The 12,283-nt window shown below is 47.8% G+C and overlaps 1 protein-coding gene across 1 annotated transcript; it reads left to right on the top strand.

Moving 5' to 3' along the window:
• The first annotated feature begins 70 nt into the window (after nt 1-70).
• Nucleotides 71-5,719, top strand: Slc22a17 (solute carrier family 22 member 17). The gene is made up of 9 exons (XM_051195706.1): nt 71-337; nt 427-530; nt 2,682-2,836; nt 3,516-3,681; nt 3,842-3,987; nt 4,105-4,210; nt 4,340-4,557; nt 4,835-4,946; nt 5,080-5,719. The coding sequence occupies exons 1-9, from the start codon at nt 71-73 to the stop codon at nt 5,366-5,368; spliced, it is 1,563 nt and encodes a 520-aa protein (XP_051051663.1). The 3' UTR covers nt 5,369-5,719.
• The last annotated feature ends 6,564 nt before the right edge of the window (nt 5,720-12,283 follow it).

Consider the following 12,283-nt stretch of genomic DNA (forward strand, 5'->3'; position numbering starts at 1 on the left):
GGCGCTGGGTGGCGGCCAGCAGCTGCAGCTCGGCCTGTGCTGCCTACCCGTGCTCTTCGTGGCGCTGGGCATGGCCTCAGACCCTATATTCACGCTGGCGCCCCCGCTGCACTGCCACTACGGCGCCTTGCCCCCCAACGCTTCGGGCTGGGAACAGCCCCCCAACGCCAGCGGCGTCAGTGTCGCCGGAGCGGCCCTGGCAGCCAGCGCCGCCAGTCGAGTCGTCACCAGTACTGACCCCTCGTGTAGTGGCTTCGCCCCGCCGGACTTCAACCATTGCCTGAAGGATTGGGACTATAATGGGCTACCAGTGCTAACCACCAATGCCATCGGCCAGGTGAGACAGCCGGGCGGGATGTGGAGTGGGAGCGGACCAGGGCAGCGAGGACCCAGCCTTATGCTGCTGCATCCCTCTCATGTCCCCAGTGGGATCTCGTGTGTGACCTGGGCTGGCAGGTGATCCTGGAGCAGATCCTCTTCATCTTGGGCTTTGCCTCCGGCTACCTGTTCCTAGGTTACCCCGCTGACAGGTGAGGACTTTTGTGGGGGCAGGGCTGATAGAAAAGAGGCAGAGCTAGCCGAAGCAGCTGGATTTGCAAGTGGACGAGGATGGTTCCATTAGCTGTAGTCCACTGTCTCCTCTGGACTACTGTTTAACCAACCATCTATCTCAGTCTCAGGTTCATCCCCCATCAAGACATACACCTTCTATATCCACTTTCACACAAGGAAATGACCTCACATTCGTGTACCCCAGCCTCATCTCCAAAGTTAAAAATCAGTTCCTCAACCAAAACCTTGTCTCCACATTTGGTGTTCCATCTCCCCTTCGAGGCCCTTATAATCCCAGCCACCTTCCTTTCGGTTGTCGTGGATTGACAGATTCATCTCTATCAGCTAATAGACTACCCAGACTGTTAGCCCATCTCAGTGGCCGTGTTCCTAAAACTTAATAATTCCTCAATATCAACAGCCCCATTCCCCATCGATCAATAATTCAACTTTACAAACATGACCTCATCTCTGACCAGTGGCCCATCTCCTACAGTTATTAGCTATCTACACAAGTAACTCTCTGGAGTAAATCATACTTCCATGCCTGCCACCCAATGCCTCTGCTCTGTGGATCACCAACTCTGAGAGCCTCACAGACCAACAGTCCTAGCTTCATGGTTGCCCAGCCTCTTGGACCAAACCTCATATTTCCATGAATCAGTGGTGTCAACTCCAAAGGTGACAATTCATCTGGCTAACTAGTTACTCTGGGTAGATCCAAATCCCTATCTCCTCTGCTTTTGAAAACCAGGATCACTGACCATCAACTTGTGATCTACAGCTCCACCTACGTGACTAATGGTTCAAAGGCATTAATGGTCAGGTTCCTTAAAACCAATAGCCGACCTCCTTGCTTAATAATTACATATATCTGTGAACCAATGATCCTTTACCCACAGAGTAGTAGCTCATCTCCAGGCATCAGTTTCCACATGCCAGTAACCATATTCCTGTGGGATAATGGCTTCACTCCCAATGATGGATAAGTTGAAGTCAGAGGCCTTAGCCATATGGATCACATCAGTTCATCCTTATGAAAAATAGCCCCAACTTACCACGTTAATTGCCATATTCTAAGGCATCAATGCTTCCCCTCTATCAAGGACTATTGACCCTGTCTTCATCTCCCATAGAGTACTCATCTCCCAACAGTCAGTAACTAAGTTCCTAAAGATCAGTGGCCCTGTCCTTGCTTGGGATTAGTGACCATCACCAGTTACCAGTAGCTCATCTCTCTATCCTTGATGTCATTTTCATAGATTAATCTGTTTGTTCCATTGGCACCCACCCACCCTCAATTGTTCTATCACTAGAGATCAATTCTCCAGTCTCCAAAAATAAGTATTACTAGTAGTATTGTGATCCCATGGATTAGTAGACTCATTCCCCTGAACAGTAGCTCCATGTCCTGACCAGTGACCCATCCCACTGCCTACCCATATGTGTAAAGAGACCCAAGCCCCAACTTTATCAAACAGTGGTCTCATCCCCAAAGGACAACAGCTGTATCACCACTGATGAATAAATAACCACTTGCAGTCCATCTGGCCAATGGTTACCCACAGATCCGGAGCTCCTACTTTATAGGTCAGTGACTGAGCAAGACAAGACCTCTGACCAATACCTCTACCAACAAGGATGAAGGTCCCAACTCTCCTAAACAGGATTTAATTCTCTACCCTCAGGGTTGATCTCACATCCATGGTTAAAGCCCTACTTTCTAACTGATATCCCTGTCTCCAAGGGTCATTTGTCCCCTTCCGATAAAACCATAGCCGTACCCCATTGCCCAGTAGTCAGACATCTTGTATACACAACCCCCACCCCTACCCCCTGACATCTTTTTTTTTTTCCCCCTTTCAATTTTAGACAGGGTCTGTCTGTGTAGTAGTCTTGACTGTCTTAGAACTCCTGAGGGTGGCCTCAAAATCTGCCTACCCCTGCCTCCCAAGTGCTGGGATTACAGGCAAGCACCACCACACCACTCTGCCATCTTTTCTGTCTTCGGTACAACTCTTGCTCCCTGAACCTCATCCTTTTACCAGCTTTGAGTAGGCAGCTAGTGCTCACCCAGTACCTCCTCCATCAGGGAGTCTGAGTGGCCAGAAGCCCTCCCTACTTTCCAGGTTTGGCCGTCGTGGGATTGTGCTGCTGACCTTGGGGCTTGTGGGGCCCTGTGGAGTGGGAGGAGCTGCTGCAGGTTCCTCCACGGGCATCATGGCTCTCCGATTCCTCCTGGGCTTCCTGCTAGCTGGTGTTGACCTTGGTGTCTATCTGATGCGTAAGTTGGACCCTGCCAGAGACCTCTGTCTTGGGTCTCATGTCTTCCTTTCTATATTTCCAGGCCATTTCCACTGCCCCTAGGTCCCAAATGTCAGCTGTCCAGAATGTCAGCTGTCTTTCTGCCCTGGCTTTTTAGAGTCCAGGCAAAGGGTCCTCCCTTTGAAGCCCTGACCTGACCTTACTTCTGTTAGAGAATAGACCCACGCTTTAAAAATGAAATATTGGCCACATATGGCAGCATACAGCTGTAATTCCAGTACTTGGGCAGCTGTAGCAAAAAAAAAAAAAAAAAATGTTGTGAGTTCAAGTGTGGCATGGGCTACATTGTGAGTCCTTGTCTCAAACCCCACCCTAAATGAAATCCTAAGAAGCTTATTTGACCTTGTACAAAGGTCAATATGAAGGTCAAATAGAAGGAATGTGAGAGGACCTGTAAACTAGGAATGCCGAGCACCCAGATGGCTCTGATCCTAAAGACCAGCTAGGTTTCAGGAGATGGGTGTAGGTTCTTGCTTTTTGCCACCCAGAGGTTAATCTGTGGGAGGTGATGGCTGCAGCCTCTGCTGAGGGCCTGACCTGGCTTTCTGTCCTTTCCTCCATCCCTTCCTCTCTCCTCTTCTCTCTCACACCTCCTTCTTCCCTGGCCTCTCCTCCCTTCATCCCTGCTGTATCTCCAGGCCTGGAGCTGTGCGACCCAACCCAGAGGCTACGGGTGGCCCTGGCAGGGGAGTTGGTAGGGGTGGGAGGGCACTTCCTGTTCCTGGGCCTGGCCCTTGTCTCTAAGGACTGGCGATTTCTGCAGCGAATGATCACCGCTCCTTGCATCCTCTTCCTGTTTTATGGGTCAGTATCACCCTTAATCTGTGCCTGCTTCTTCCCATCTTTACCTCCAGCATAGTCCTTAGTCCCCGCCAACTGCCCAGTTCCTCAGAGGTGGTAGTTTCCCATCCCTGGGTCCAGAGAAAGAAGGCTTTGCCGTACATTCTGCCACCCTGCCCCGTAGCTGGCCTGGTCTGTTTCTGGAGTCTGCACGGTGGCTGATAGTAAAGCGGCAGATTGAGGAGGCCCAGTCTGTGCTGAGGATCCTGGCTGAGCGAAACCGGCCCCATGGGCAGATGCTGGGAGAAGAGGCCCAGGAAGCCTTACAGGGTAAGAAGCGAGGGGTCCCTACATGTGATGACCTTTGTGTGGTTGTAGCTGTGCCCCTCCAGCCTGAGAGATCCCGGGGTCTCAGCTGTCTCTGATCTTCCTGTCTTTTTCCTGAAGAACTGGAGAACACCTGCCCCCTCCCTGCAACATCAGCTTTCTCCTTCGCCACCCTCCTCAACTACCGCAACATCTGGAAAAATCTGCTTATCCTGGGCTTCACCAAGTGAGCCTGGCTGTCTGAGCTGAGGGCCAGGCCAGTAGCTGGGATAGGGGCTGGTTGGGTGGAGGATGTAGCTGGGGGAGCGTAGATGGGGATTCAGACGCTGTTCTTTGTTCCCTACTTGTGGCACAGCTTCATCGCCCACGCCATTCGCCACTGCTATCAGCCTGTGGGAGGAGGAGGGAGCCCATCAGACTTCTACTTGTGCTCTCTGCTGGCCAGTGGCACAGCGGCCCTGGCCTGCGTCTTCCTGGGGGTCACCGTGGACCGTTTTGGCCGCCAGGGCATCTTGCTCCTCTCAATGACTCTCACGGGCATTGCATCCCTGGTCCTGCTGGGCCTGTGGGATTGTGAGTATCTTCTCTTCTCCACATGTGGGAATCCCACAGTTGGGGAACCCCAACAAAGGTGTCCCAGAAAGGCCTAGCAACACATCCAACATAGGCCTTCCAGGACTCAGACCACTGTCCTTGTGTGTCAACTTGTCTGTTCCTCCATTCCATACCTGAGTGCCCAGAACCCAAACAGCGTGGGCCAGAGGAGTTGAGAGCCAAGAGGATGGCATCAGGGCCCTGGCCAGGCGTATGCTCCTCACCTCCATTCATATCATCTCTTTTGGTTCCCCAGATCTGAATGATGCTGCCATCACCACTTTCTCTGTCCTTGGGCTCTTCTCCTCGCAAGCTTCTGCCATCCTCAGTACTCTCCTTGCTGCTGAAGTCATCCCAACCACTGTGCGGTGAGAGAGGGGTGTTGCCAGGGGGAAGGGCAGGGCCCACCAGACCCTGAGCCTTTGGATGTGGTAAAGGGCTGGAGAAGACCTGAGCTGAGGCCCACAGCTACAGGCTCAGTCCCTTCTCCTTGTTTCTCAGGGGCCGTGGCCTGGGCCTAATCATGGCACTTGGGGCGCTCGGAGGCCTGAGTTGTCCTGCTCAGCGCCTCCACATGGGCCATGGAGCCTTCCTGCAGCATGTGGTACTGGCTGCCTGTGCCCTCCTCTGCATCCTCAGCATTATGCTGCTGCCAGAGACCAAGCGCAAGCTTCTGCCAGAGGTACTCCGGGATGGGGAACTGTGTCGTCCGCCTTCTCTACTGAGACAGCCACCACCTAACCGCTGTGACCATGTCCCACTGCTAGCTACTCCTAACCCTGCCCTCTAAACAACCTCTGAGCACTGTGGTGGGAGTTTGGGCACACAGAAAGGTGACAGAGGGCCCTAGTAAGGTAGACAGGAAGGCAAGGCCACCCCACACAAAAGGCTCAAAGGCTCCTCACTCCAGCCACCTAGGAGAGCTCAGAGGGCCTGTCCCCAACCCCATCTCCTCCCTGCTGCTTTATGTTCACTTTGTCAGCAAGAATCAGTGCAGGGTGGGCGGAGCTTCACACTATAACCATTAGGTCTGGGCTCCATCCTGTGCCCAAAAACATCTTCCCAGACCTCACTCTTTCTCGCTCTTTCATTCTGTTTCAATAAAAGACATTTTGACTAAATGAGCATATCACAGCCTGGACTCCCCTCCCTTATGGTATCCTTTTATCTCTTGGGGAAGACTTTTCTCAGTGGGATGCAAACCAGTAATAACAGCCTCTTTCTCACTGTGCTCCGTCACTGCCGGCTCTGCCAGGACTCTCCACACACTTTGTCTCACTTCATCCTTACAACAACTGCAAGGTCAATGTCTGGAGCAGTTAAGATTTTGTTTTGGGGAGCTATAAAAATTAACTTTAGGGGCTAGAGCAATGGTGGTTGTAAGTGCTTGCTGACCTCCCAGAGGTTCAGAGTAGTTCCCAGCACCCACATGCATCTGCTCACAACTGCCTGTGACTCCAGCTCCGGGAACCTATAACACTATCTTCTGGCCCACAAAGCACCCACGTGCATCTACACTAACAGACGTGCAAGAGGATAGGATCATCTCTTTAATTTGGTCAGCCGTGGAGCAGTTAAAGTGAGAGCTCACAGGACAGAGAAGCAAGCATATTCAGCACATGAGCTCCAGTAAGGTTCCTTCTGAAGAGCCTCGTGCAAAAGTTTCTCTAGCAAGCATCTGATTGGCTAGCTCAAGTAGCATTCTGCTCCACCCCTAATACTGAGGGTCATGAAGAAGAAAACTGAGCAGTTAGGACAGGACTGGATACTATTTAGAAATAAACAATGGCTGTCTACCATATTATTCTAACCAGTGCTCAAGGACTAGATAACTTCCCCAAGGTTACAAAGCTATTGAGACCTTGTTAGGGCCCAGACAGAATTAGTGTTGTGTTGGGCACAGTGGTACATCCATTTAATCCCAGCAGTTGGGAGGCAGAAGCAGGAGGATCTCTGAGTTGGAGAGAAGCCTGGAATATATAGTGAGTTCCAGGCCAGCCAGAGCTACTGAGTGAGACCCTAACCAAAAAACAAAACGAGGAAAACACACACATACACACAGGCAGACACACAGAGGCCCACAGACACACACAAACACACAAGCACATGCACACAGGCCCTAAACAGAAAAGGAAGAAAACTACAATCCACCACTGCCACCTTCCCCAAACTTTGGACAACTTCCTTGGCAGTGAGGAAAGGAGTCCCTTAGCTCCTCTGGAAAGTAGCAGTAGGAGGCTGCAGCTCAATTGGTGGAGCATCTTACACTAAACCTGAGGTTGATCGGCAGTGCCTGTAATGTGTGCCATAATCTCAGCACCCAGAAGGTGGAGGCAACAGGATCAAAAGCTCAAGGGAATCATCAGTTACATCCAGAGTTCAGGGCTAGCATTCGGTCTCTAGAATCAAGACAACAAACATCCCGGCTAGGAATATTAACAAGAAGGAAGAGAAGTTTGGATTAAGAGTACCAAGGGGCTTCTTTGCTTTAGAGATGGTATCTTTTTATATAGCCCAGGCTAGCCTTGAACTTGCTATCTAGCCCAGGCTAGAAGATTGCTTTTTTGTTTTTGTTTTGTTTTGTTTGTTTTCCTAAAGACAGGATTGTTATGAGCACTTTCCTGCCAGCCTGGTCCCAGAACCGAGTCAGCCCCAAATAACACACATAGATGCTGTATTAAATATAAAACTGTTGGCCTGTTACTAGCATTTCTTATTGGCTAGCTCTGTCTTAAACATTAACCCATTTCTATTAATCTAAATGTTTCCAGGTAGTCTTATCTTAGACATCTCCCATCACAGGGTTTCTTTGTGTAGTTTTGGAGGCTGTCTTGGAAGCAGCTGTTGCAGACTGGGCTGGCCTCAAATTCACAGAGATCAGCCTGCCTCTTCCTCCCATTGCTGGGATTAAAGGCATTCACTACCACTGCTCAGCCTTGAAGTTTGCTTCTTGAAGGTGAGGCACCTTCACAGGCAAGTTCTCAGGTATTCCTTACTCACTGTGCCAGACGCCAGGCAATTGCACAGGCAAATTGGATTCAAGGTTGGAAGGGTGAATTTTATCTTGGTAGTTCTGAGAGAGGACTTTTCTAGGAAAATGGAAGTCATTCCTCTCCAAGAATAAAGGTCAGTCATCTAACTCTCAGCAACACCGGGCTCCCTTCTCCTCCCCTTTGTTATTCATGTCTAAGGCCACATGCTATCAATAGTGCCATATTACTGGGCTCCAAATAATCATGTTCCTGGAGACCTCATAGTGGCGTCCTCGGTTAGTCTTCACAGTCCCTCAATAAGGAGCCATCACATTGCAGGAACAATGAGAACTGAGAAATTGAGGGGCTTATTGTTCAGTGGCTGAGCCAGGGTTGTGAGTCAGGCAGTTTGTTCTACTCGCCTCTTGTTCGTGGAGCCAAGTGACACTGGTGTTCCCTTTGTGTGAAATGAGATTGAAGGAGTAGAGGTCCTTCCTCTTCCTCCTATTTTTTATTTTATTTTTAGATAGGTCTCTTTTTGTATTCCACACTAACCTCAAAGTCAATCCTCCAGACTCAGCCTCCTGAGTCTTTACTTTTCAATGAAAAGCCTCATTCTGTAGAACCACTAGAGAAACAAGACCAAACAGAAAGCTACTACATATGGGAGGCAGGGAAAGTGAGCAAGAGAAAGGTGTGAGCCACACAGGGAGGTGGGATCACCCCAGTTTCTAGTCTGTTAGCAGTCAGTGTGTGTAGACCCAACGACTAACATCAACTTCTCCAACCATGTGACCTACTGGAGTCTAACCCTATGGAAAAAGTGGCTTTCTCTGAGGCTATAGCCAGACTATAGCTTGCAACTTATTGGAGGGAGCCGCCACTGGAGCTTCCAGATCTTGAGACAGGAGATCCTGCAATCTTCCTGTACAACAGTCGGAAATGGTGTGGGTTTTCTGAGGAAGGGCTCAACACTTTAGCACAGCTGACCTGTAATTATGTAATTCAGGCTGGCTTTGAACTCAGGGACCTTCCTGCCTCAGCCTCCCAAGGGCTGGGGCTATAGGTGTGAGCCACCATATCTTGCTCAAGACAAGAAATTTTTATAAGTGCCATGTGAGAAAGTATTTTTTAATACTTCATTTATTTAAATTTTTATTTTTTAATTTTGTTTTTTTTTTTTTTTTCAAGACAGGGTTTCTCTGTGTAGCCTTGAACTCTGTAGATATGATTGGTCTCAAACTCCGAAATCTTCCTGCCTCTGTCTCATGATTGATGGGATTAAAGATGTGTGCCACCACCCAGCTATTCCTCTAATACTAAATTCATTAGGAACCTCCAAGAATTTCAAGGAAATAGTTTTCAGGCAAATAAGAGAAATGACTACTCTTTTTGTACTGGTTGAAATATGGGCTTTATAAATGTGTTAGTTGGATTTACAACTAAGAGTCATAATGGACTATTGAGAGGAAAATCAAGAGGCTATAAAGGGTGCATTTCCAATGTTAAAAAGTTGTATGAAAGCTGGTCCTTGGTGGCTCAAGCCTTTAATCCCAGCACTTGGGAGGCAGAGGCAGGTGGATCTCTGAGTTTGAGATCAATCTGGTCTACAGAGTGAGTTCCAGGACAATCTCCAAAGCAATACAGAGAAACCCTGTCTTGAAAAACCAAAATCAAAACAAAAAGATGAATGAAGCTGAGCAGTGGTGGTGCATGCCTTTAATCCCAGGACTTGGGAGGCAGAGGTAGGCAGATCTCTGTGAGTTCAAGACCAGCCTGATTTGATCTACTACAAGAGCTAGTTCCAGGACAGGCTCCAAAGCTACACAGGGAAACCCTGTCTTGAAAAACAAACAAACAAAAAACAAAAACCACCACTAACAACAAAAACAAAGTTGTATGAAATGAGCCAGTGAAATTGCTCCTTACTGGTTCTGACAACCTAAATTCAATCACCAGAACCCACAAAATGGGACAGAAGAACTGACTCTAAGTTGTCCTCTGATGTCAATGTGTGCACTATGGTACAGCCCTGTCCCCCAACACACAGTAATATGTCATTCTTTAAAACTATTTTTAAGTTATTTAAAGTGACATGAAGGGTGGCTAGAGATATGGCTCAATGGTTAAGAGCACTGACTGCTTTCCCAGAGGATCTGGGTTCAATTCCCAGCACCCACATGAGAGCTCACAACTCTCTGTGTAACTTCAGTTCCAGATGATCTGATGCCCTCACACCAGTGCACATAAAAATAAGTAAAGTGACAAGAAATATACTACTTGCCTTCTCGAGACAACATCATCTGCTCACCATGCAACCAATTTTTGCAATAATTAGCTAGCTACCCATGTCTGCTTTGGTCTCGGGTTTGAGAGGAGCACATGTTCCTCATCTTGTTCAGTTGAACTGACTGAAAACTCTTAGGACAAATAATTACACTCTGTATAGAAAACACAGACAAGTTTAAAAGAAGGAAAACAAACTATCATACAACAAAGTGCATACAGTGGCTTCTCTCTGTTTTGAAGGAGGCTGGGGAGTAAAGGCAGGGTATGGGTCAGTTTGGTGTATAGACCAGAGACATTGTCCTGTATCTCAGGGTAGAAAGTGGGAGAAAATTCACAGTGGTGTTTTTGGAGAAGGGCACTAATTTTATAAAAGCAGAGCTCTTGTGAAAAACCCAGCTCCCAGAGATTCTCACACTGGGGAATAGGTTTCAATATGTAAATTTGGGGCTACAAACCATAGCAGACCATAGCAGGTTTGAGTTTGAGGCCAGCTTGGTCTGCAAAGCAAGTTCCAGGCCAGTCAGGGCTACATAGTGAGATCTCATTTTGAAAAAAGTACTGGATTTTCAGAACATAAGAGCAGTATAAAATGACAGCTCCCAGGGCCAACAAGATGACAGAGCATGAAGGTGCTTGGTGCCAGGCCTGACGACTTAAATTCTACCCTGGCTTCCTATGTAAAGCTAGCACAGAACAGAACTGTCTCCACAGTTGTCCACCAGGGCCATGACACGTATGTACCCTCTCATAATAATGAAAAAGTGTTAGCTCTAAAGTCAGGTGTGGTGGTTCATCCCTATAACCGCAGCAGCTAGAACCAAATACCATACCATAGACTGAGCATATTATATAAGCAACAAAAATTGATTTCTCAGTTTTGGCTCAGTGGATGAAAGTGCTTCCTCTTTTTTTTTTTTTTTTTTAGATACTTTATTATTTACATTCCAATCCTAGTTCCCCCTCCCTCCTCTTCTTCCACCCCCTCCACCCCCTTCCCCCATCTCACATCTGAAAGTACTTGCTCCTGAGTTCAGCCACCTGAGCTCAATTCCTAGAGCCTAAATGGTCATGGTCCTAACTGCCACACAAATGACCCCTTGCCCCCACACAATGAATAAATGTAAGAACAAATTTTAAAACCCAGGGATTTTTTGTTTTGGAAGGTTTTGGTGGCATAGAAAGCAGAGGTATGATGGACACCATTCTTCAGTAAAGAACCCTTTACAGAATGACTATTTTTCTATAACAAATTTATAGAACCCACATTTGGGAAGTGTTCAATAAATATTTGGTTGAATAAGTGATTATCAATAAGCCTAGAGAGGAAAACAGTGAGAAATTTGTGAGCTATTTTTTTTTTTTTTTAAATGTAGCTCTGGTTGTCCTGGAACTCACTCTGTAGGCCAGGATTGCCTCGAACTGACAGAGATCTGCCTTTTGAGTGCTGGGATTAAAGTCATAGAGCACTATGCCTAACAGAGTTGGTGAATTTACTCTATGGTGAGGGTCTGTGATAAAGACAAACCAAGACAACCCAGTTAACTTCTTTAACTGAATTGGTGTTAGGAAAAAGTATACCTAAGCGTAGAGGTGCAGACCTTTAATCCCAGTATGCAGGAGACAGAGGCAGGAGGATCTGTGAGTTCCAGGCCATAGTAGTAAGAAAACCAAAACAGTTCACAAAAACTATTTGTTCTGGGAGCATGTCTTAAAACACAGTAATGGGAGGTAAAAGTAGGCAGATCTGAGTGTCAGGCCACTCTGGCCTTCCATAGCTATATAGTGAGACCTTGTCTCAAAACAATTCCTAGGGATCTTTCAGAACTATTTAGTGCCCCCTAGTGGATAGGTGAGACTAGAACAGTATTTATTTGTACAAGTCTAGCGTTTCACATGCCCACCCCCACCTTGGGGCATGGGCTGTTCAAGACAGGGTTTCTCTGTGATATAGTCTTGTAACTCTGTAGACCAGGCTGGCCTTGCACTCAGAGATCTGCCTGCCTGTCTCCTGAGTGCTGGGATTAAAGGTGTGTGCCACCACCACCAGGCCCACATTCTTTTTTTTTTTTTTTTTTTTTTTTGAGACTGGATCTCACTATGTAGCTCTGGCTGTCCAGAACTACGTAGACCAGGCTGGCCATGAATCAGAGATATACTTGCCTCTGCCTCCCAAGTGCTGGGACTGAATGCATGTACCACTAGGCCTGGCACCTCATGGTCATGAACCCCAGTCATGGAACCTGACAAGGGTTTGATTCCAGAGCTTCACAAAGTTGACCTATTGACCTCCATGGGCGCTTTGGGACACATGACTTCTTCCTAACAATTTAAACAGAAAACAACAGAAACAGGGTCACACTTTCTAGTGCGGGCTAGATTAGACATCTAAGCAATCCTAAATGCTGGGGTTGGTCCCAGGTCAACCACCACAAAGTTCCCATTGT

This window comes from Phodopus roborovskii, unplaced genomic scaffold (assembly GCF_943737965.1).
Source record: "Phodopus roborovskii unplaced genomic scaffold, PHOROB, whole genome shotgun sequence".
NCBI classification, from domain to species: Eukaryota; Metazoa; Chordata; class Mammalia; order Rodentia; family Cricetidae; genus Phodopus; species Phodopus roborovskii.

Bases quoted from the DNA above. Each gene is read 5' to 3' on its own strand.
- Slc22a17 (XM_051195706.1), top strand. From the start codon at position 71: ATGGCCTCAGACCCTATATTCACGCTGGCGCCCCCGCTGCACTGCCAC. The intron at 3,988-4,104 runs GTAAGAAGCGAG...TTTTTCCTGAAG, and splicing joins GGCCCAGGAAGCCTTACAGG to AACTGGAGAACACCTGCCCC. The intron at 4,558-4,834 runs GTGAGTATCTTC...TTGGTTCCCCAG, and splicing joins CCTGCTGGGCCTGTGGGATT to ATCTGAATGATGCTGCCATC.